We start from the raw sequence: 24,337 nt of genomic DNA on the forward strand, positions 1-24,337 counted from the left end.
TAACTCCACTTTGTCAGTATTTTCACTAAATTTCATAGACATTTGTCGGGCCAAATCTTTCAGGTCGTAAAAATTGTAATGTCTCCTCTGCCACCTTGAAAGGGTTTCTTGTCCTTCTGACAGTTCTAGCTAATGTAACATATTGTAATGGGACGAATACAGGACCAGACTTTAGCGATCTTTTAATATTTTCCTATACTAAAAAATGAATAGCAAATGCTTAGAAAACGGTACTTACCTTGTATAAATCTGCAATAAAATTCTTTGGTAGATGGTGGTTAAATTTAGGTTGAAAGTAGCATTAAATAGAACTAAGGCGGGGAATGGGATGAAAATATTTTAAACAGATTTTAAAATGAGTGCAAGGAAGTAGAAATGCAGATCTTCAATCCTTGGTTGTCATAAAGAGGTTAAAAGACGTAAATGAAAAAAAAGAGAAGACCTGTGGTGCCAATAGCCGTTACGATGGACTTTCGTGAGTAAACCGTCATCAGTTGGCAAATGGAAGAGAAGTGAGCGCGTGTTGTATTTTAAAGTTTATCTAAATTCCCATTATGCTCTTTTTGACACGTGGGAACTTTAGCCGCGAGAGGTTCCGAGCCGGTGAAAGGTTGAAGGGAAGTTTAGCGTTAATAATGTTGAGATCAGAATGGTGTCGGTACCATTCGATGGTGAGGGCTTCATATTGAAGAATTCTGTAGCTCAATCTAAGTTTAATAAAATAATAGTGATGGCAGAGTCAATAAGGGGGGTGTGGTTGTGGGTTTGAGCATGGGTTGTTAACTCAGTGCAGGATTGACTCGTCTTGAAACTGTTGAAGTGGTAGTATGCGCGGGTATTGGAAGTTGTGGAGGAATCGAATTTAGTGGTTGTGCTCCCGATGTAACAGGTGTCGCAGTTCGGTTGGCATTTTATGAGATATATTAAGTTATTGAGATCATTGATGGGATATTTGTGTGTATCTTTGTAAGAATTAAATAGGGAACCTAATTTATTGTAAGTGGAGAAGGTGAGGGAGATGTCGGTATCTTTGAATGTACGTCGGAATTGTGCTGCGAGTTCACTATGGTAAGGGAGAACTATGCGAGTATTTGTCTTGTGACTGTGTCTGGTGGGGTTATTAATACTATTTTTAACAGTGGATATTGTGTGTTGGATGAGTTGAGGGGGATAGCTCCTGGCTATGAATTTATCAGTAAGGTATTGAAGTTCATTGTGTAGATCGTTTTGTGAAGAGGTGAATTTGATAGCGTTGTAGATTTGGTTGTGTAGGACTGCTTTTTTGGTACTAAGGGGATGATGTGAAGTGAAATGTAGATATTTACCGGTGTGCGTATTTTTTCTGAAAATCTTGGTATTTAAATTTGTGTCTGTTGTATAAATAGTGAGGTTAAGAAAATTAATCTGGTTGTCCGTTGAGATTTCGAGGGTAAGGTTTAGCCTGTCATGTATTGTATTGAATTTTAAAAAAAGATTGTCTATGGTTGTTCTGTTGCCTATTATTAGGATATCATCGGCGTAACGGATGTATAATTTAATTTCAGAGGGGAAAGGTTGTAAAATTTGGTTTTCAATAGTGGCGAGATAAATTTCAGAAAGGGGGGCAGAAATGCCTAAACCCATTGGTAAACCAAATGTTTGTCGATAAATTTTATTGTTGAATCTAAAATATCTAGTGTCTAGTAAAAGAGTGGTAAGTTCAAGGATGTGGTCAACTGAAAGAGAAGTATGTTTCGTTAAAGTGTCATCAGCTGTTAGATGTACGCATAATGCTTGCAGGGTGAAAGGAATATGCACATTAGTGTATAGGGATATGACGTCAAAAGAAGCTAATACATCTCCGTCGGATATGGTGGTGTTGCTGATTTTTTGGAATGCTTGGTTGGTATTATTAATTTTGAATGTAGAGAATCGAGTGAGCGGGGATATAATTTTGACAAGGAAGGTGGATAAATTAGCAAAAGCTGATTTACTAAAAGAAACGATAGATCTTAGTGGGTGGCCAGGTTTGTGTAACTTGGTTATTCCGAACATGTGGGGCAGAATGTTGTTGCGAATACCTATCTGTTGTAATGTTAAGAGGTTGATTTCTTTGTTCTGTCTGAGTTTTCTGAGAATTGTATCAAGCTTATTTTTAAGTTTTGTAATGTTGTGGTTGCTGTCATTTGTATATGTACCTTGGTCGGCTAAAATTAACTCCATTTTTTTCTGTGTAGGTGTTCTTGTCCAGGATAATGATTGTGTCTCCTTTGTCAGCTTTTTGGATGATGATATTGGGGTTTTGCTTAGTCTTTGAAAATCCGAGAGTTGTTGTTTTTTTATGTTAGGGAGAGATGTGAGTTTAGAATTTATTATCCTATTAGACTGGTGTATAAGTCGCCACTTATCGGGATGTTGATCGAGTTTAGACTGGAGTTCGATTATACAATCTTTAATTGGATAGTGTGGTTCTTTAATGGCAAAATTGAAGCCAAATTCTAGGCCGGAGAGTTCGGAAGGGGTGAAGGATTTTGAGATGAGGTTAACGGTGGAGATTTTTGTGGGGGTTTTAGATGTGAGTGTGTTCATTTTTTGGTGTGTTTTTGTGCTATGTGTTGGATGGTGGTGTTGATATGTACATTGTTGTGGTTAATATATTCAATCCAGGCATCCGGTGGCATGTTTCTTTTGAGAAAGAATCATAATTGGTGTATACAGTTTAAAAGTTGGTGTTTTTTGTTAAATCTTTTCTTAAGTTTTTCACGTATGATCGCGATAGATGTGCGGTGTATGATATGTGGGTATTTTTTACAGTTATTTTTGGGAAAAATGCAGGCGAATTTGGGGATGACATTGTGATATAAGCATTTTTGTAGGAAAGCTATGTGTAATTTGTTGGAGAAATATTTGATAAGCACTTTGGAGAGTTGTATTTTCCTATCAGGCATGTCTAAGGGCATCAGGGAGGAGATTAGAAATATATATAAGATATTGACCCGGTGCAGATAAGGTGTTGATTATGACGTTAAAATATCTTATAAGTTTGACAATAGTGAAATTATAGTATCCTTATAATACCGTGATAAATCTGACTAAAAAATGAATAGTAAATTTACTCACGAAAGTCCATCGTAACGACTATTGGCACCACCGGTCTTCTCTCTTTTTTTTTTCATTTTTCATTTACGTCTTTTAACCTCTTTATGACAACCAAGGATTGGAGATCTGCATTTCTACTTCCTTGCGCTCATTTTAAAATCTGTTTAAAATATTTTCATCCCATTCCCTGCCTTAGTTCTATTTAATGCTACTTTCAACCTAAATTTAACCAGCATCTACCAAAAAATTTTATTGCAGATTTATACAAGGTGAGTACCGTTTTCTAAGCATTTGCTATTCATTTTTTAGTCAGATTTATCACGGTATTATAAGGATACTATAATTTCACTATTTTTCTATACTAATGAGTGTGCACAGTCACCCTTGTTTTGCGTATGATCTACAAGAATTTGTGTGTAATGGTTTTGATTCGAAAGTTCCCCACAGCATACAAATCGGTTGTTATAATATTTTGAGTACAATAACAGCTCAACCAAAATAATGCCAGTTGATATTATAAACAAGAAGGTTGAATTACACTCCAATACTGGCACAGCTAAAAAAAGGTTACTGTTACTTGTGCTAGCTAGCGAAGAAGTATTGAACTAACTTTTTACTGTTATTATGTAAATGTAGAGTACACTATCCCAACCTCATTAGTCGTATTATCTCAAAAATTAAGAATTTTGAGTTTTGCCACTATTGCAGCCAGTGAGCGATATGGTTGTCATTTTGCCAATTACACCATGCAAGTTGCCCTTCTTTGGACCCTTTCAGGAAACTTAGTGTCTTTTTTTCAGATGAAGCCACCATACTTAGCATTAGTCGAGGCATATGATGCAAGAATGCAAACTTCGACATTAAGTTTGATTTACAGTGAAACTTCCCTTTAACGGACAGCCATGGGGAATGAAAATGTGTCCGTTAGAGAGAAGTGTCTGCTAACAAGAAGTCTGAGGGAGGGAAAAAAAAAAAGAAAGAAAGAACAATCGTTAAACGTTTAATGTAAAATTAAATTAAATTATATACAGATTTTGCACAATATTTTTGTAAATAATATACATATAATTGTGCTATGCATATTATGACTTTATCTTAAGAAAAATACATACAGTAATCACTTATTTTCTTCTGCACCTTCTTCCAGCTGATAATTTTGTTTTCAACATTTGTTTGGAGTGAAGAAACCATCGAAAGTCCTTCAGTATCTTCTTCAGCGCCGAAAAACATTTTTAAACGATTGATTTGTATGAGCGCTTCTTCTATTTTCATCGGTGGTTCGTCGTTAATATGTTTTTCGACAGAATGACCTCCTTCCATTTCTTCATCCTCATGAGGAACTTCTTGAAAAATATCGATGATAATGTCGTTGATATCTAGAGCACCATCTTCTGTAGTGAGGTTCGAGTCTATATCTTTGTAGCTAGGGTCACTTGTAGCGGAAGTATCGTACATTATCAATAGATGTTGAAGTTCTTGTTCTTCTTGGTACTCCATATTGCTATTCACAACTTCAATTTTTGTGTTTGAGAAGCCAGACTTTACAAAACAGTTCACGACAGTTTGTTTTCTAATTACGTTTACTGAACAGGAAATCCATTGAATTGCATCTAGGATGCCGATTTTCTTTGAAAGGTCACTTGCACATGTTACATCGTTCATGTTTGCAATGAGATGTCTTAAAACACACTTTTTCTGTAGTGAAGTTTAAAATTTTTTATTATCCCTTGATCCAAGGGCTGACACTCTACAGATGTGTTTGGTGGCAGAAAAATGATTTGAATGTTGGACAATTCAATGTGCGGGTGAGATGCAGCATTATCCATGAAAAGAATAATTTTTCTGTTTTGACGAATCATGTTTTGGTTAAAGTGACTTATCCGTTCGCTCATGATATCTCGTGTCATCCACGCTTTTTTATTAGACTTCCAGTCAACATTCAAAAGATTCAACTTTATGCCCTTGAAACAACGAGGATTTTGTGGTTTTCCTATAACAGAGGTTGTTCAAAGTCTCCCAGCATATTTGTACACAATAGTACAGTCAAGCGTTCCTTAGAAATTTTTCCGCCCTGGCACTTTTCGTTTTTTAGACTCATTGTTTTTTCAGGAAGAGCTTTAAAAAACAACCCTGTCTCGTCACAGTTGTAAATATCTTTAGCTTCAAAATCACGACATAAATCTTCCAATTGGACGGTCCACTCTGTTACAACCCCAGTATCAACAGATTCACCTTCACCACTTACGGTTTTCCAAGAAATTTTATGCCGAGTTTTGAACTTGTCTAGCCATCCCACAGAAGCTTTGAACTCATTTACTCCCATAGATTTCGCAACCTCCAAAGCCTTTTCCCTAATAATAGGCCCAATAATGGGAATTTTTTTAGCACGTTCGCGACAAACCACTCACACGTAACATTGTCAATTTGAAGTCCAACAGTTTTCGGGAATGATTTTTGAACCTGATCATTTCGGTGTTGCCAAAATTGTTTGAGCAGTTCACTTTTTTTCCTTTAGGATGTTGCTTACCTGCGTCTTCCCAATTTTGAATTTTGCAGCGAGATTGCGAACACTATTTTTTTGCCGATTATACGCATTAATGAGTTCGACTTTATCTTTTAAAGTTAAATGTTTATGAGAAGACATTGTGCACTTCACACGACACTGAACAAAACTGAAACTGAAAAGATGAAAGGCCGGCCATATTCCCGCCCCTGCATACACCGAATTCATCAGAAGTTTTACACGTGCCTTAAAATTCTTGAAAAAGGGTTTAGAACCTTGATAAAATTCAGAGAATCGGAAATAGAAAATAAACACACGATTGAGGCAATACGTGGAAGAAACGTTCCTAGAAAAAGGGCCATAAGCTCGCCCGCTGTCCGTTATGGGGAGATCAAAGTAAGTGCTAATCTAAACGAAATAGTGCAGATTGCCCGTCCGCATCCGTTACAGAGAATGTCCGCTAGACAGAAGCTGCAAACACGTTAAAACCAATGGAGGTGAGTTGGGGAATTTGAAAATGTCCGTTGTAGAGAGATGTCCGTTAACGGGAGGTGTCCGTTAGGAGAAGTTTCACTGTACCTTCATCTATATCATTGATAATAATACAAAACAACAATGGGCCCAACGCTGAACCCTGGGGGACACCATTAATAACATTAGTCCACGAAGAGCAGTGTCCATTGATTACCACTGTCTGTCTTCTCCCACCCAACCATCCCTTTATCCATAGCAGCAATTTGCCCCAATGCCACACTGCTCCAATTTGTACAACAGCCTTCCATGTGCAACAGTATCAAAAGCCTTCCTAAGGTCCAGGTATATGATATCAAAATTATCCTTTGCATCCAGTTCCTTTGTGACCACATCATGTATCTAATCAAATTGGTCAGACAAGACTTCCCCCTTAACAAACCCATGCTATGTCTGAACTGTAACTGAAGCCTTGTCTAGATGATTCTGCAGTGCTTATTTAACCAGTGCCTCCATTAATTTCCCCGGAACAGAAGTTAAACTAATAGGTCTGTAATTACTTGTGTCACTCTTCGATCCTCCTTTGTGAATTGGGATCACATTTGCACATCTCCAGTCATGGGTACCCCCCCCCCCCGAGTCCAAGGAAGCTGTCATAATTATGGCTAAGGATTTACTTACTTCCTTTTCTGCCTCCTTTAGTATAGCTGGATAGATCCCATCCACCCTAGGTGCCTTTCTTATGTTTAACTTAAACAATTTCTCCTCCACTTTGCTCTCAGTTATTACAAAATCATTTAACTCCCTGTTTGAGTTTGATGAATAGGGAGTTAAATGATTTTGTAATAACTGAGAACAAAGTGGAGGAGAAATTGTTGAAGTTAAACATAAGAAAGGCATCTGGGGTGGATGGGATCTATCCAGCTATACTAAGGGAGACAGCAAAGGAAGTAAGCAACTTAGACACAGTAATCCAAATACACATTTGCAATTGCCTTATATAGTGGGATTATGACCCCTCTATCTCTACAGGATACTGTTCAATAAATCGATAGGACACCATGGGATTTCCTGACTGCCTTGTTTATATACTTCGTAGTGTTGATGGCATATACCCAGTAATCTTGAATGAGGTGGCAGGAAAGTGCATTGAACTATTATGATTAAATATGAGGGCATCATTGGGCTTAAGAGAGATTCTTTTGGATTGGAGAAGTGCCAGTGTATCACCAATACATAACGGTAGTTCTAAGAGTTAAGTGGGTAACTACAGACAGGTCATTCTGACTTTAGTGGCAGGAAAAACATGGAGGCAGTGATAAAAAGTGCAATATGGGGACATTTAGATAGAAATAATTCTTTAGGCTATGAAACATTGATTTGTTTAACTAACTAAATGAAACATTTAGTTAGTTAAACATTTTAAAATCACGTTTAATTAACCTGGTTAGCTATCTAGACATAATGAGCTGGATGTAGAAAATAATTCTGATATTGTTTATTTGGATTTTAGTGAAGCATTTGACTCAATCCCTCATTAAGAGATTACTATCTAATCTAGAACTTATTGAGATCACAAGTAAGATTGTAACATAGGTTGCAGGGCAGGAAGCAGAGGGTTGTGATTAATGATTACTCTTCAGATTGAGCTGACATTAGAACTGAGTTCCTCAAGAATTGGTTCAGGGATCAATGTTGTTTCTGAATTTTATAAATGACATCAATGAAAAGACAGGATGTGATGTCAAAATTTGAAGATTGGAAGACTGGCTAATGATCAGTAATCCTTCAGGATGACTTGGATAGACTTAAAGGATGGTCAGAAAAGTGGTGTTTTTATGCAACAAAATGAAAAGTCTGTGTAGGGATTAGTAACCCCAAAATAACCTGTACACGTTGGTGGAGTTGAATTAAAAACAGAGGAAGAAAGGAATTTTGGAGTTGATTTGGGCAGATATGATATTCTCCAAGCAATGTCGACAGGCAGCAAGGACGGTCTTTGGTGTCCTCTGTTTACTAAATGTTTGCTTGGATGATAGGGAGGTTATAATCCTGCTGTATGACAGTTATAAGACTACACTTGGAATACTGTGACCTAGTATGAAGACCACACTAAAAAAAAAATCATGCTTCTTGAAAGAGTTTGAAGATAAGCAGCTTGCTTGTCTGAGATCTGGAAAAGGGAAGAGAAATGAGGAAAGGCTTCAAAAGTGGAATACAGAGCATTTCACCCAAGCACTTTAGAGAATGCCTAATTGAGATCATTAAGGCTCTGAGAGGGGTACTAAAATGAATGAAGACAAAATTTTTTCTGTTATAAATGATTCCAGGATTGAAGGCCATGAATTAAAATTGTGGAAAATTCAATAGTCAGCTGGATAGTTTCTATGTGAGATGGAAAACACAGGTTGTCTATTTTATTTTTATCTTTATTTAATTTTTATGTATTGTTTTATTTTTATTTAGTTGTTTATTTTATTTATTTATTTTTGGCCAGTGCAGCAAAAAACTGTGGCTTCCTTGCACTATATGGCTAATGCTAAATAGCTGCATAATAAACATAATTTAGGTTAAGAAATGAACTTCATACACTGACTCACTTTCTGTTAGTTGATGAGTTAAAAGTAGTTGAAAATGTGTATGTATTTGTGTTATCTTCATTAGAGTAATCTCTTTACTTCCTTCTGTTTTTATTATTTAAGGTTGGAGCAATGAAAGAAAAGTATGATCATCGTCTGCTTTTAAAACATCTTCCCTCAGATTTTCGTCAGTTTCTAGACCACATTTTGACTTTAGATTATTATGATAGACCAGATTATCAACTGTTGGCTGGCTTGTTTGAAAGATGCATGAAGAGACGAGGTATTCGAGATACAGATCCTTTTGACTGGGAGAAAAATTATACAGATAACTCTGTCATCACTACTACTACAACATCACCTGCTATTATTTCAAAACCACCACATGCTGGGTAAGCCCTTTTTTTTTTTCTTTTTTTTCAAGTATATTATTATGTATATGCATGTAGACAGATCAAATTAAAAATCAAAAATATATATACAGCAATACCCCACATGGCACTGACAATTGGTACTGAAACTATTCCGTGTTATGTGAAACCGTGCTGATTGAGGTATAATTATAATGGGTTTTAATTGAATGCGTACCAGAGAAACAGTCTACAAACAAATTATAATAAATCTATAAACAATTTGCACTTGATAGCCAATTAAAAGGATTTGAAATTTAAAAAAAGATATTGCAAAAATTTTATTAATGAAAAGGTAACATCATGAGAGATGTCAAAAAAAGCTTTAAAAAAGTGGTTGTTTATTTAGGTATTTCAATAATGAAATCTGGTGAAGCCGTCTCTTCTTTTTCTCGGCATACAAGTCTTTGTAACATCAAATCCCATCTTGTAAAATTTGCTGTATCTTGATGCTACGTTCAACATTCAGATCTCCATTCTTAATTGCCTTGCAGGCCATGTCAACCCCCCAAAAAACTTTCTCCAGTTCTATCGAAAATTGTTTTGGTGGCACTTCAGTGTTATCCACTTCAGAATTGTTTTCCTATTCTGCATATGCAGTTTGCTCATCAATTTCAAGGAGAGTTGCATCATCTAAGTCGCATGTGAGTCAATGCAGTCACATGCATTGGCAGTGTCCAAAGTTTCGAATCCGAAGTCTTTTCTGACCTTCACAATGTCTTTGGAAATTATCTGAACTTGCGATTCAAAACCAGTGAAATCGTTTACCAAATGGGGCAAAACATGCTGCCAAACAGAAGGCAGTGATTTCTAGCCAAGATGCAGATATATTTTCGATCATATAAAGGGGTAAAAAATAAATTTTGAAATGAAAAGTTTGACAAACTATCATGTCGTCTTGTCAGGATGGAATTAAGAATTCTGAACACTGTTGCACGTTGCAGTACAGACTGCAACGTGCAACAGATGGCATTAATTGCAGTCTGTACTGCAATTAAGTTTAAATCAAAAATTTACTGTACATATTAAAACTCATTCAATAGGCTAGACAGGTACTATTCATATATGCTGCGTTGTCGTATGAATTGTACCTGTATAGTACCAGGCTACGATAATGCAGCATATATGTATACTACCTGTCTAAGCTATCGAATGAGTTTTAATATGTACAGTAAATTTTACTTAAACTTAATTGAAAACAATGTTATAGTGAAACCCGTGCTGTTTGAAGCCGTGCTAAGCAAGGTATTGCTGTATATATATTTTTAATCTCATAAACAGACAAGGTTTGCTTTCTAGAATGCATACAGTTGCAAAAATTGATGCTCCCATGGCCTGATTTTATACTAAAACCTTATTAATGCAAAATCAGTATTTTTATCTTTTCTTTTTCTTTATTTTGAAGTAAAAAAAAAAAAAAAAAACTCCCCCCCCCACGCTTTTTGATGGTTCACTGTTCATGGTCTGCATTCATTCATCTTTATCACATGCTATCATGTTTTCTGTTCATATGATCATTCTGTTATATACTGATGATATGCCATACTTTTCTTTAAAGTTGAGAAAGGAGCACATTGCTCAGCTTCTTTATGTGTATATTTTGTTTTATTTTTATCACTTTTAGTGCTCTTGTTCTTTAACTGTATATCCTTATCATTTTTATTTCTATTCATATATTTTAGTTTTTATCCTATATTTTTACTAGTTATATTTACATTTCATCAGTTGTTATAAGATTTATTTTGTAGTATGCTCATTCCTGATGCACATTGGAAATGAGCATGCAAAATAATTCTTAAACACATAGGGGATAGTGAGTTTCACACTATACACATTATAGTGTGAAACTCACTATCCCCTATTTCCTGATGATACTAAGTTTCTGTTAGGCCTATTATGTCAGTATTAGTTGTCCTAACCACAAATTCATGTTCACTTATTTTATTTACAAGACATAATATTACTGCAGACACAGTAAATACTAAGTATTCTTGTATTGTTTTTGATTGACACACCTTGAAGTTATTTAAGCTTATTCCCCTAGCTAATGGTAGGGGAATAAGCTTCCCATTTGTCTAAAAGATCACTGCTCTTTGCACATCAGGCCAATTTTGGTTTTTCTGGCTGCATGCAGGAACTTTTGAGATTAGCATTAGTAGAAGCTTATGCAGCATCAGCCAAAAAAAAAAAAAAAAAAAACCTGCTCCCATTTCACCCCTCTGTTTCTTTCAAATACCTGTCAGCTCAGCCTTAAATTTATTTAGGCTATCAACTTCCACAACAAAGGATGCAAGTCTGTTCCGCCAACCAACTACCCGCTGGCTAAAGGCAAACTTCCGCACATCTATCCTACATCTGTCTTTCCTCAATTTGAATTTATGCCCTCTCAGGTTCTGAGCAAGAGGAAGAATCCCATCAGCATTGAGCATGCTCAAACCATTCAAGGCTTTATACACCTCAATCAGATCACCTCGCAGGTGCCTGGTCTCCAGACACTGTAATTTGCAAAATTTAAGCCTTTCTTCATAAGAGCAACCCTTTGTTCCATTCACTAACCTTGTTGCCCTTCTCTGTACTCGTTCCAACAGCTCTACAGCCTTCTTAAAATAAGGCCTCCAGACCTGTATACAGTACTCAAGGTGTGGCCTGACCATTGCCTTATACAAAGGGATAATCATCTCCTTATCCCTGCTAGAAAAATTCCTGAATATCATTGACAAGACACTATGAGCTACTCTTGCAGACCGTCTGCACTGCTCAGAAAACTTCATATCTGCCTGCACAATTACCCCCGGGTCCTTTTCATTCTCTACCACTGTCAGTGTAGTACCACAGAATTAATACGTCACTCTGGGGTTACTGCTTCCCATTTGTAGTACTATACATTTGTTAATGTTAAACTTCATTTGCCACCTCTCAGCCCATCTGCTCAACTTTTCTAGATCCTGTTGCAGCAGCGTACTGTCATTAGTGTCCTTAACAACCCTGCGAACCTTTGTATCATCTGCAAACTTGGACATTAAGCTTGATATACCATCATCAATATCATTTATAAATACAGAAAACAACAATGGACCCAACACTGAACCCTGAGGAACTCCACTAATACCATTAGTCCACGATGAGCAGTGTCCATTGATCACCTCTCTCTCTCTGTCTTCTCTCCCTCAACCATCCCTTTATCCATAGCAGCAATTTGCCTCCAATGCCACACTGCTCCAATTTGTGCAGCAGTCTTCCATGTGCAACAGTATCAAAAGCCTTTCTAAGATCCAAATATATAATATCAAAGTTATTCCCTGCATCTAGTTCTTTTGTAACTGCATCATAGTATTCAATCAGATTTGTCAGGCAAGACTTTCTCTTAACAAAACCATGCTGTGTCCGAGCTATAACTGAAGTCTTGTCTAGATGATCCTGCAGTACTTCTTTAACCAGTTAACCAGTACCTCCATTAATTTTCCTGGAACGGAAGTTAAACTAACAGATCTATAATTACTTGTATCGCCCTTTGATCCTCCTTTGTGAATTGGGGTCACATTTGCACATCTCCAGTCTATGGGTACCTCCCCTGAGTCCAAAGAAGCTCTCATAATTATGGCTAGGGGTTTGCTTACTTCCTTTGCTGCCTCCTTTAATATAACTGGATAGATCCCATCCACCCCAGGTGCCTTTTTTATGTTTATCCTCAACAATCTCTCCTCCACTTTCCTCTCAGTTATTACAAAATCATCCAGCTCACTGCCAATGTTTACTTTACCTACATCATTCTCCTTCCTGAATACCTCCTCATGGGTGAATGTAGATGCAAAATATTCATTTAGTTTGTTAGCCACCTGAGCAGGATCATCAACAGTTGATCCATCAATATCCAGTGGACCAATCTGATTCAACCCTTTTCTTCTAGAGTTTACATAGGTAAAGAACTCTTTGTTGTTTTTCTTTGCATTCTTTGCCGAGGATTTCTCATAATCTGCCTTTGCCTGCCTAATCTCCTTTGTGACTTGATTACAGACCAGCTTATATCTATCGTAGGCTTCCATGTCGACCATTAATTTATATGTATCCCATGCATTTTTCTTCTCTGCCATGTCTCATTAGGTCATCTGGCATCCATTTAGGTTTAAACCTTGAACAGTATTTCTTAGTTGGTATGTAAAGCCTAGTAGCTTCCAAGATAAATCCTTTGAATGCTCATTTTTAATTTTCTGTTGGTAACATCATGAGTTGTCCCACAGAGATGCATGTATGCAAGTGTTATGGCCTGTATCATCAGATAAAAATGTGTATGTATGTTTCCAGCCGTCTGTAACTAGCAGTTCCTCTGAATTCCTAAGGTTTCATCAATGACATTGGCAAAACCCGTGTACCACTTTTATTTAAATGTATTTAATTTCTACAAAATTGGTTCCTTCTACTTACCAATATGAGCTCTCTAATAAAATAATTTTCCCCCTAAAAACCTTTCAGAATCGCTTATTGTCTTGAGTTAATATGCAAGGCTTTTAGCATATAGTTTCTTATGCCATGCTGCATGGTGAGAATTGCAGATACAAATACAGTTTAACCGAACTTGGAGCATATTTTGAGCATGTCCCTGTGCTTGTCCAGAAGGTCATAAGTTTTTGTGCACTTAATATCTTTAGTTACCAACGTCATGTGTTTTGATATCTCAGTTTTGTCGTAATTCAGATATTAGCTAAACTATCATAGCACCATGTGATTTGTCCGTAAAACAATGCCATTTTTTCTATAATCATAATTTGGCTACTATGCAGTAAGTGGCTCTACTGTCATCAGTTAAATAATATAAACACATGCATTACTTTTCTTGTGAATGGTGAAAGTTTCTTTGACTAGTGTTGGGATGTTTTATTTTGTCATTTTATTATTGTAAAATATAAACAAAGAAGAAAAAAAAAATAAAAAGTGTACTTCAAGAGAACTATCAGCTAATATATATTGGTGTGCAAAATTTAAGGACCAGTCAGGTTTTCACCTGTAGCTTCTCATAGTGGCCTGGATATGGGAAAAGCATACCAAAGGAACCTCATGAGGTACAGAAATGATTAAGAAAATAACACCGACACAACAACTAAAACAAAACAGTACAGAGGGACTTTATTTAAAAATGGCAACATAGCACTGGCTGCCATGATACAGATGCATCACTGCCAAAGATGGAACAAAGGGTGGTCCTCAGTAGGAGATATGGCCACCCCTAATGTCGATGCAGGCTTTGCACCGCTTGTCCATACTTAGAACAATGTTGTTGATAAGTTCTTGCAGTAGCATCGTCCATTCCTTTGTCAGCGCCATCTTCAGCTGGTGAACATTTTCTGGTGGGTGTGGACGTGCCTCTAGGCGTCTCCCCAGAGTGTCCCATATGTGTTCGATGGGATTTAGATTGGGGGAAACAGGCAGGCCAATCCATACGAACAATGTCCTCACTTTCCAAAAGCATATCAACAGCTGCAGTGCGATGGGGTGTGGCATTATCATCCATAAACATGAACTCGGGGCCAATGGCACCTCGGAACAGATGCACATGGGGAAAGATTACCTCAGTATACAGTACCGCCTTCAGTATCTGGAGTTGTGTACCTCCATCCAAGATAACGCCTCCCCAGACAAGAACACCTCCACCACTATATCGATCCCTTTCAGTGATGTTTGCAGGGTGATGCTGTGTGCCAACCTCTTGCCAGATTAGCTGACATCCAGAATCACTGCTGAGACCGAATCTACTCTCATCAGTAAAGAGTATCTTAAGTAAAGATGTTGTGGTTGTAACCTTTAGAAATAGTGTTGGTCCTTAAGTTTTGCACACCAGTGTACTTGTACACCACAATTATTGCTTGGAACTTCTGCCAGGCCTTTGGTCACATGCACTTCAGGGATTAGATTCTGGAATGTGATGTTCTTAAGAAAGATAATTGTGGTGTAACAGTATTAACTTTCAATTTCAGAATGAGGTGGTCAATTTTATGTTACATTGATTTTCATAACAAAAACTGGATAACAGCAATTCTGAAATTGAAAGTTGTCCTAGTAAATCAGTTTCTGGGTTTTCAGATATTTTCAATTTATCAGATAATACATCTTTTGGTTTAGTTGCACTAAACTCAAAATATGAGTTTAGTGCAACTAGATAATTTTGTATTATAAATCAATTATTGTAAATTTTGTTTCATTGGATTGTAAACAGAAGAGTTTCAGATAGTTGAGTGCCAGCCATCTTCAATATTTCAATCCTCCATCTGCCAGCCAAATGGAGGATTGAAATAGGACTGTCTTTTTTAGGATTTACTCTTATTCCATCCAAAAAGATATCATAAATTAGTTTAGATCAGAGTTGTAAACAAATCAGTTTTAAAACATTTATAGTTCATTGTGGTGACCTCAAATCAAATGGTTGTCATCTTCTTTCACAGTCGGGGATCAAATTACGTCTTCCCACCTGGGTGCTAATTATCCTGGTGGGGAGATTAAGTGTATAATAAATTTGGTTTTAATTAGGCTGTAAACAGAAATATTATTAGGGTGGGACACAAACATGACAATACCTATTGTTGCTCCTGGCAGATATACTCTGCTTCTAGTATGCCTGTTTTTATCACAAAAAATGTTACCTGTTTTCCTGACAATGGAATCTCCCAATAAAACAAAATCCCTTTGAACTAGAGCAGTGAACACTTGCCTGTTCTGTTCTTTTTATGTTTAATTTAGCCATTAAAGTTCTTAGAATTGCAGTCTTATCTTACATAAATAACATAGCAGTTAAGGGATTAATAATTCTTAGTATACATTTAAATTTGTTATTTGTATTATTATTTGTTATATATATTTTTATTGTTCTTTAATAGTAACATGCAACCTGGAACACATGGTACAGAGAATATGCTAGATGATAACATCATGGCTAGTTATGAAGATCATGGCGAAAATTATAAACCAGATGGTCTGTTTGAAACAGGAAAAACAAAAGATAATTATGTTAAGGAAGATCAGTTTGTACATAATACACCTACTAGACTCAGACAGGCATATTTCTCCACTGAACTGTATAATACAGGCATGGTTTATGATAATGTACATATAGGCATGTCACAACAACTTGTTATAGAGAATAATAATAATAACTATGCCAATAATAATTTGGTAAGAGAGGAGGCAGAGGAAATAGAAGCAAATGTAGAGCCCGAGGAACAGAAAGTTGAGGTGAGTATATAACTGTTATATTTTATAGTCAATCTTCATATTATATATTTAGTATATGACTTTATATGTATATATAAAAAGAGGGGTTAGTCATATATCTAAAGATAAGAGTATCTGTTATATGCAGTTACCATTTTAATGTTATTACATCCCAAAAGAAGCCCAGCAATTAATCCAGATGGTCCATTCCCACCAAGCTTTGCTTTACGTACATAAAATGTATCTGCAGGGGGGGGGGAGATTAGCAATTTGTGTCTTCTAGTGCAGAAGTCTTAGGTTAATTTTATTTGGAGCCTTGCCTGAATCTTATATTGAAAAAAATTATTGAGAACAAGTGTATTATGTTGTCAAAACTATTCTTGAAATGTTTGTTTGTGATCTCACCTTTGCACCTGCACACTCAGGAATGAGATCAAAAAACAATCATACATCTCTTTTAATTAAAAGAGATGTATCATTGTATTTTGCTGATTAGAAGAGTCTTTCAAGTTGTCATCTGAGTATTATGGTGTAGCAGCAGATCTCAGCAAGTGTTTTAATTAGTTTAGTAACAAGTAGTGTATACTATTATGCAGATGAATAAATTCATTCATGAATATCATTTGTCACAGGATTAAATCCAGTAATAAATAAAAATAACAAAGCTTATTACTGTAAATAGAATTTACAGATAATTAACCAATAAACATTAAAATGTAACTTTTTTTTTAAATGAATAAAAAATACATTATGTAAACAATTTATGCAAAGTTGCTAAACTCAGTTTATGTTTGAAATATTGCTTATGGTTTAATAACCAAATTTCCTGACAGAGTACTGTTTGAAGGCACATTTTTTTTTCAGTTAACAAATAGAAGCATAATAAAGAAAATTTATCATCAGTTTTTTTCTGTCTACCAAGGATATCCACATCTGTGGTAATTATCTCTCTATACAGATCACTCCCCAACATTCCTCTCCCTCATTGCTTTAATAGTATCCTCCCGTTATGGTCTGACAGAGGATGGCCACAAAGGAGACCTTCTTCTTGGTCCCCATTTTCAAGTTAGTATTTCATTTGTTAATTCCTTCTAATAATTTGTGTATTCTTTTCTTTTTTCAAACTCCGACTCCACAACACCAGATGGAAGTTTGTTCCAACAATCAATCACTTTCTGGCTGAAAGCAAATTTCCATTTTCCTGTAACTAACCATTTTTAATTTATGTTTACAATAAGTAAGGATGCGTCAGCATTTAGTTTACTCAGTCCATTTAAAGCCTTTTAATACTTCAATTGGGCCTCCTTGTAGGTTCCTAGTTTCCAGGTGCTGCAATTTTCAGAACTCCATGTCTATGCTGGCAACATTCTTTCTCGCATTTTTAACGAAGTGCTAAAAACTGCCTCTGCACCATTAATTTGAAAGTTATGGTGGTTTTTTTTTTTTTTTTTTTTTATGAAAACATGAGAGGTATTACAACCCATAGTACTTAGTACCACATGGGTTGAAGGTTGAGAAGATTAAAGAAGGTATTTGTTAAAATTAGACTTTTTAACTTCTGTAAATTGTAATTTTCAGGAAATACGTATGAAGGAAGGCTATTCCAGAGAACAGAAGTTGAATGAATAAATGAGGAAGAAGAAAAGTTGGTTCTGTGAGTTTGAAGTTGGACATTAAAAGGATGTTGACTGGTTGTAGCACACGTTCGGATTGCTTTGAAAGAGAGAGCGGAAATTATAGAAGACAATTTAGAAGAACAGTGCTCATGGAAGTATCTATAGAAAAGGCATGAGCAGAAACAGAACATCTTTAAGAGAGAGAGAGAGAGAGAGAGAGAGAGAGAGAGAGAGAGAGAGAGAGAGAGAGAGAGAGACTGTTAGAGATTAGTCATTAATTAACCTAAATGCCCTCTTTTGAATGGAATCTAGAAGCCTGAGAGAGGTTTTGGAGGCACTGCCCCAGATGTGGAAACAATATTCCATGATAGGCGAATTTGCGATTCGTACAGAGTGAACAGCTGTTTGGAAGAAAAGTAATGCAGAAAGCAAAGAGAAACCCAGTTTTTTAGATGCAGGGGAAGCAGTATTTGTAATGTGCTTATGCCAAGAGAGATTAGAAGTCAGTGTGATTCCCAATAGTGTATATGATCTTTCCTAGAAATCGGAATGTCATCAAAGATAAGCATAGAAGCAGAAGAATCCTTTTTGTGAAGATATAAGCTAATTGGACTGAGTTTTAGAAGGATTGAAATCAACTAAGTTATCTTTGCCCCACTAGAGAATTACATGGAGATCAGCATTTAAGGAATTGGTAGTGGATATTCGAGAAGTTGAAGCTGTATGTGTAGGGCAAGGTTTCTCAAACTGGAAGGTGGAATGCAATGTGTTATCATCAGCAAAAATATGGATAGGATTTCCAGTCAATTGGTTTTTAGGAGCATTAGCAACTAAGGCCATATTGCTCCGGGATATGCGGTGGTCATTCCCTGACCTTTCCGCATCCTCTGTATTTGGTGGTGACGGGCTCGAACCCCAGTTTAATCAAGAAGCGTGTGCTACGCACTGCTGCTCCTTCCCACCTGGCTACGGAGGCGCCTTTCCAGTCAATGGAAGAAAGTTATTAATATACAAGAGGGAAAAGAGCGGGAAAATGAACTGAACCTTGGGGAACACCAGCATTAATGGACAAATCGACAAATGCAAAGTACTGCATATCAGTAGCAGCAACCCCAGAGTAATGTACCAACTGCACAGTACAGTACTACACTAGAGTAGTGGAGAATGAAAACGACCTAGGGGTAATTGTGCAGTCAGATATGCAGCTTTCTAATTAGTGTAGACAGGCTGCCAGAGCAGCTCATGGAGTCTTGTGAACGATATACAGGAATTTTGCTAGCAGAGGTAAGGAGATGATTATCCCCTTGTATAAGGAAGTGGTCAGGGTAGGGGCACGTGGCCCTCCCTGTCGTTTTTCAGAGAATATACACCGGTCGTTTTATTTAATTACTTTTAGATACAAAAAAAAATTTTTTTTTTTTCATTATTAACATAGGATTTTATTTATTTTTTCATTGTGGCTCAGGTGTTTTCAACTGACTACAGTTGGCAACACTGCTGATGTGATTGCCATTCTAGTACAGAAAATGGTGCCCCTCCTGTCATTTTTTTCTGGATCTGCCACTGGTCACACTTCAGTACTGCATACAGGTTTGGAGGCCTCATTTTAAGAAGGATGTAGAGCTGCTGGAACAAGTATAGAGAAGGGCAATGAGATTTGTGAGGGGAACAAAGGGTTGCTCTTATCAAGAAAGGTTTAAGTTAAGCAAATTGCAGTGTTTGGAGACTAGGCACCTGTGTGATTTTGGTATATAAGGCCTTGAATGATTTCAGTAAGTGCAGACAAGCTCAGTGCTGATGGGATTCTTCCTCTCACTTGGATTATGCACCTGAGGGGGCATAAATTCAAATTGAGGAAAGATGGTTGTATAATAGATGTGTGTAAATTTGCCTTTAGCCAGCGGGTGGTTGATTGCTGGAACAAACTTCCATCATAAATAAGTTCAAGGAAGAACTGGACAAATGTTTGGAGTGAATGGATGGGTAAAATGAGAAAGGTTTTTTTTTTTTGCTGATGCTGTATAAGCTTGCTTTCTTGCATCATGTGCCTCTACTAAAGCTAATGCTAAAGTTAGAAGACAGAGAGCCATCTACCATTACCCACAGTGAGTGGCCGGAGAGAAAACTGGATACCCAATTACAGAAAACATTTGACAAACCATAAGATGGAAGTTTATTTAAAAGACCTTTAGGCACCTCCGTAGTCAGGTGGGCAGGAGCAGCAGTGCATAGCACACGCTTCTTGATTAGACCGGGGTTGAAGCCCGTGACCACCAAATATGGAGGATGTGAAAGTCAGCGAATGACCATCGCATATTCCCGGAGCAATATGGCCTTAGTTGCTAATGCTCCTAAAATCCAAATAACAAGCAACAAACAGAAGACCAATATGCCAAACACGATCAGAAACCTTTGAAATGTCAAGAGCAACTGTTTGAGTTCCACCAAACTTTTCCACTGAATTTATTGATACTGTGTGAAGTTTAAGAGTTGGCAGTTAATTGATTTCTCCATTACTTTAGAAAGAGTGGAAGAATTGCAATGAGATGATAATTGGGTGGGAGGGACTTGTCACTCTTTTTAGGGACTGGCTGGATATGAGCAAAATTCCAAGCAGAAGGAAAACATCTTCGATGGTTCAATACACTCCCTGGCAGCCTCCCTCAGAATTACTTTGATATGCTGTCAACTCCAGGAGCCTTATTTGCCTTTATGCTTGAAAGTTTTTCTAATAAACAGCCATCTGCTATTTCAAAATCACTAATTTCATATGGCCTCAGTTGCACAGCCTTTTCTCAGGATGAGGTTCTTTCTTCAGTAAAGACAGATTACCTGATAAATTCATCTGCAACATCAGCTGGATTGTTTAAAACCACACCAGTGCACAAGGATCCAGTCTGATTCACTTTTTTCTTCCTTGTATTTACATACATGAAAAATTCCCTGTCCCCATGCTTTGCTCTCTTAGCCAGTGCTTTTTCATATGCAGCCTTGGCCTCTCTAACTTTATATGTGGTACTATTACAAATCAATTTGTAGCTGTTGTCTTCAGTACTTTTCTTCAAATAGGCCTCTGGGGTTGGGAATATTCATAACAACTGCACAATCCTACACCAACCGTTATTAAAAATAAATAAATAGTGTTGTGTTATATTAAAATAATAATGATGTAAATAAATGAAATAAATAGAATGATATAATTCCACTGGATAAAACTGATAAAAAGGTAACTGTCTGTACAATAAAATATGAAATTTTAAACTGCAATGGATAAATTACAATAAAACAATGTAGATAAAACACAGGATAATACAAGCGCTAAAACACCATAGCTTTCAGAGGCATCCGCCTCCTTTTTTAACAGTCCGGTTTATCATATGGCACATCCTTAAATATCACCAGGCTTACGGTTCTCAGCATGTGTTTCTACAGGTGCATGGGCAGTATTCTTCCCGTGTGCACTGGAACTGGAAATGGCTCAGGAGCGTGCCAGATGGAACTGTTCATCCTGTCCAAGAACCACTGCCTCGAAGAGGGGATGAATATGGATTCCCGTCTCTCTTAATGGTACTGCTGTCAGAGGAGCAAATCTGCAAGCTCTTGAGCCATTTGCATTCCCAAAATCTGTGTGCCCGGTTGACAATAACAGCTTCGTCTGGGGAGATTTGATGGTGCTCCTCCCAAAAATGTTCTGCCACAGCAGACTTCCCATAATCTGCGGTCTTTATCGCATTCATATGCCCCCCCCCCAGATGTTCTTTAAACTGAAATTTTGTTGGCGAAACGAAATGTTGGTTTAAAGATCGTCTGAATGCTTACCATGTTCGGCAGGAAATTTAACATGGGTGACTCTCAGTATGTTGGTGGCGTGTGTGTGCCAAGTTAAATTCAGAAAATCAGAGTGAATGTGATGATACAGTGAGTGTGGATTGCAGAGTGCCATCATCAAATGATAAGAGGTTACCACTGCATTTGAAAGAAGCAGTTAACCTGACAGTGAAAAACTGCTTGAAAGCCTTCAGATTACAAGCTTTTGTCAAGCAGTATGCACTGATTTATAAAAATATCCTACAGAATTTAGATGTTTATATGATCAGTTGAATAAACTGCTTCATGATAATATGAAAGAAGAGCTTAAACTAATTCACAAAGAAGAAAATTTAACATCATTACTTAACACATTGGATGACATTATGCAAAGCAGTAATGGCACTGGAAAAATTTCTTGTGGTTCCAGTTTTGCAAGGCAGCATCAATACAAGAATGTTCTTTAAACTGAAATTTTGTTGGCGAAACGAAATGTTGGTTTAAAGATCGTCTGAATGCTTACCTTAAATATTGATAATGATGGTTTGGTTTGGATTTTATTGGCACATTAGCAACTAAGGCTATAATGCGCCACAAGAACTGGAGATGACACTACTTGATGTGGATATACCCTCATTCCACAGCAGTGTGCAAAAAAACAAGAAACAAAAATAAATAAATAAAATAATAATAATACAGCCACTCCCTGATTAATGTAAGGGTTGCGTTCCATGGAACTCTACGTAAGTCGGATTTTACATAAGTCGGAATTTCCTCCATACTTGTGCAGCACTCGCAGCTATGCTCTCTGAATTGATTGAATCAAAAAAGAAATGTTCAAAGAACATGGGAATAGAATTATTTATTGTATTTATTCAATTTTTTATCATTATTTTTTAAATAATGATAAAAACACCGCTGTGGAGGTTGAGGGCTGTGGAGATTTAGAAGGGATCGGCCGCTCAACCTTACGAAAGAACATATTAATGGATGACTGGACGGTTGCTCTTTTTTTCCTTTTCATTGTAGATTTCTTTGTAGCAAGCAAGCATTCACCCCTCTGTTAACTTTTAAGAATTGTTCGCTGTCAGGATCCATCTTCTCAAACCTCGCCATTGCCGATGCAATTTCACGAAATGCCATTGTCATCTCTCTGGCAATGAAGCATCTCGGCTTCTCATTTGGTTCATCTTGAGCTTCGTCAGCATTTTCTTCTTTCACTATCGCTGCCTGCAAATCAATAAGTTCTTCGTTAGATAATTCCTTCTCTTCTTCCTCTATTAACTCCTCCACGTCTTTGGCAACAACGTACAGCTGAAGTAGCTCTGCAACCTCTACAATCTTATCTGTAACCTCTTCATATGATTCGTCTTTATCAAACCCTTGAAGCCTTTTACGTGCAGTGGACATATTTTATTCTATGTGCCATTTAAACAATTTTTAGTAATTTCCGCCCAGGCCTTATTAATGTTTAAGATGGCATCGTAAATATTGTAAGATTTCCAAAAGTCTCTTAACAAAAATTTTTCTCACCGTCTAATGCAGCCAATGACCAAGCAAATGTTGTGCATAAATAGTATGCTTTTAAATTCGAAACACCCTGATTCATAGGTTGGATGATTGAAGTCATGTTTGGCAGTAGAAATATGACTCTCACGTTCAAATTGAAATCATCTAGATGCGTAAGATGTCCAGGAGCATTATCTAATAGAAGCAAAATTGTTAAAGGAAGGTTGTTGTCTTTACAATATTTTTCAACCTCGGGAATGAGCAGCATTTAAACCAATCCTCAAAGAGAGATATATTGTTATTTAGGTTCTCTGGTTTGATTGGAAATCACGAGGATTTCCAGAATGGTACACAAGAAGTGGCTTTAATCTGAAATTTCATGCTGCATTAGCCCCAAGCAAGAGCATGGCCCTATCTTTTGAAGCCCTGAAACCTGGCATTGTCTTTTCCTCTTTGGCAATGTATGTTCGATCCGGCATTTTTTCCAATACACAGCAGTCTTGTCAACATTAAAAACTTGCTGCGTTGAATTGCCTTCATCAATAATTTTTTCCAACACATCACAAAATTTCTCTGCAGCTGCAGAATTGGCACTGGCGACTTCACCACATACTTTAATATTTTGGAAACCAGTGCAATGCTTGAACCTATTAAACCACCTGTTGCTTGCCATGAACTTGGCCTGGGGTTCACTGTACTTATCCTTAATATCTTCATAAATACTTTTTGCCTTTGCTTGAATGGCCATTGGAGTCAGAAGCAAGTGCCCCTGGAGTCAGGGGCACTTGCTTCTGAATCTGATTTTCCATCCATATTATTAATAGCTTTTCCATCTTCGATATAGCACCTGAACGCTGTTTTGTGATCACTGTTGATCTTAAGTACGTTGATCCTTTGACATGTTCTTTTATATGTGCACTGTCCTTTAAAATAGTATTCACTGTTGAAGCAGCAAGACCTAATTCCCAATGCAATAGATGACAAACTTTGTCTTGCTTTGTATTTCTTAATCATCTTCATCTTCATTTCTAAATCAATTTTGTTTCGTTTCCTGGCACTGCCAGCAATTGCGCTTTCCATTGGTACCTTTCCCTTCATCATTGTAATACATAAATAAGAATGAATAAAAGTTTTTGAAAATATGTTTTGTTTTTTATATGATTG

At 36.9% G+C, this 24,337-nt stretch overlaps 1 protein-coding gene across 4 annotated transcripts in view; it reads left to right on the forward strand.

The window, feature by feature from the left end:
- Window positions 1–24,337, forward strand: part of LOC150084851 (uncharacterized) — a 231,879-nt gene that overhangs the window by 191,338 nt on the left and 16,204 nt on the right. For all 4 annotated transcript variants that reach the window (XM_090376645.1, XM_090376646.1, XM_090376648.1 and 1 more), the window contains exons 7-8: window positions 8,755–9,023; window positions 15,908–16,262. In XM_090376645.1, the coding sequence (XP_090232771.1) occupies window positions 8,755–9,023; window positions 15,908–16,262 (624 nt within the window). The remainder of the gene's footprint in view (window positions 1–8,754; window positions 9,024–15,907; window positions 16,263–24,337) is intronic.

The sequence above is a fragment of the Mastigoproctus giganteus genome, chromosome 6, assembly GCF_048544385.1.
Source record: "Mastigoproctus giganteus isolate SK-2022 chromosome 6, ASM4854438v1, whole genome shotgun sequence".
Classification (NCBI taxonomy): Eukaryota; Metazoa; Arthropoda; class Arachnida; order Uropygi; family Thelyphonidae; genus Mastigoproctus; species Mastigoproctus giganteus.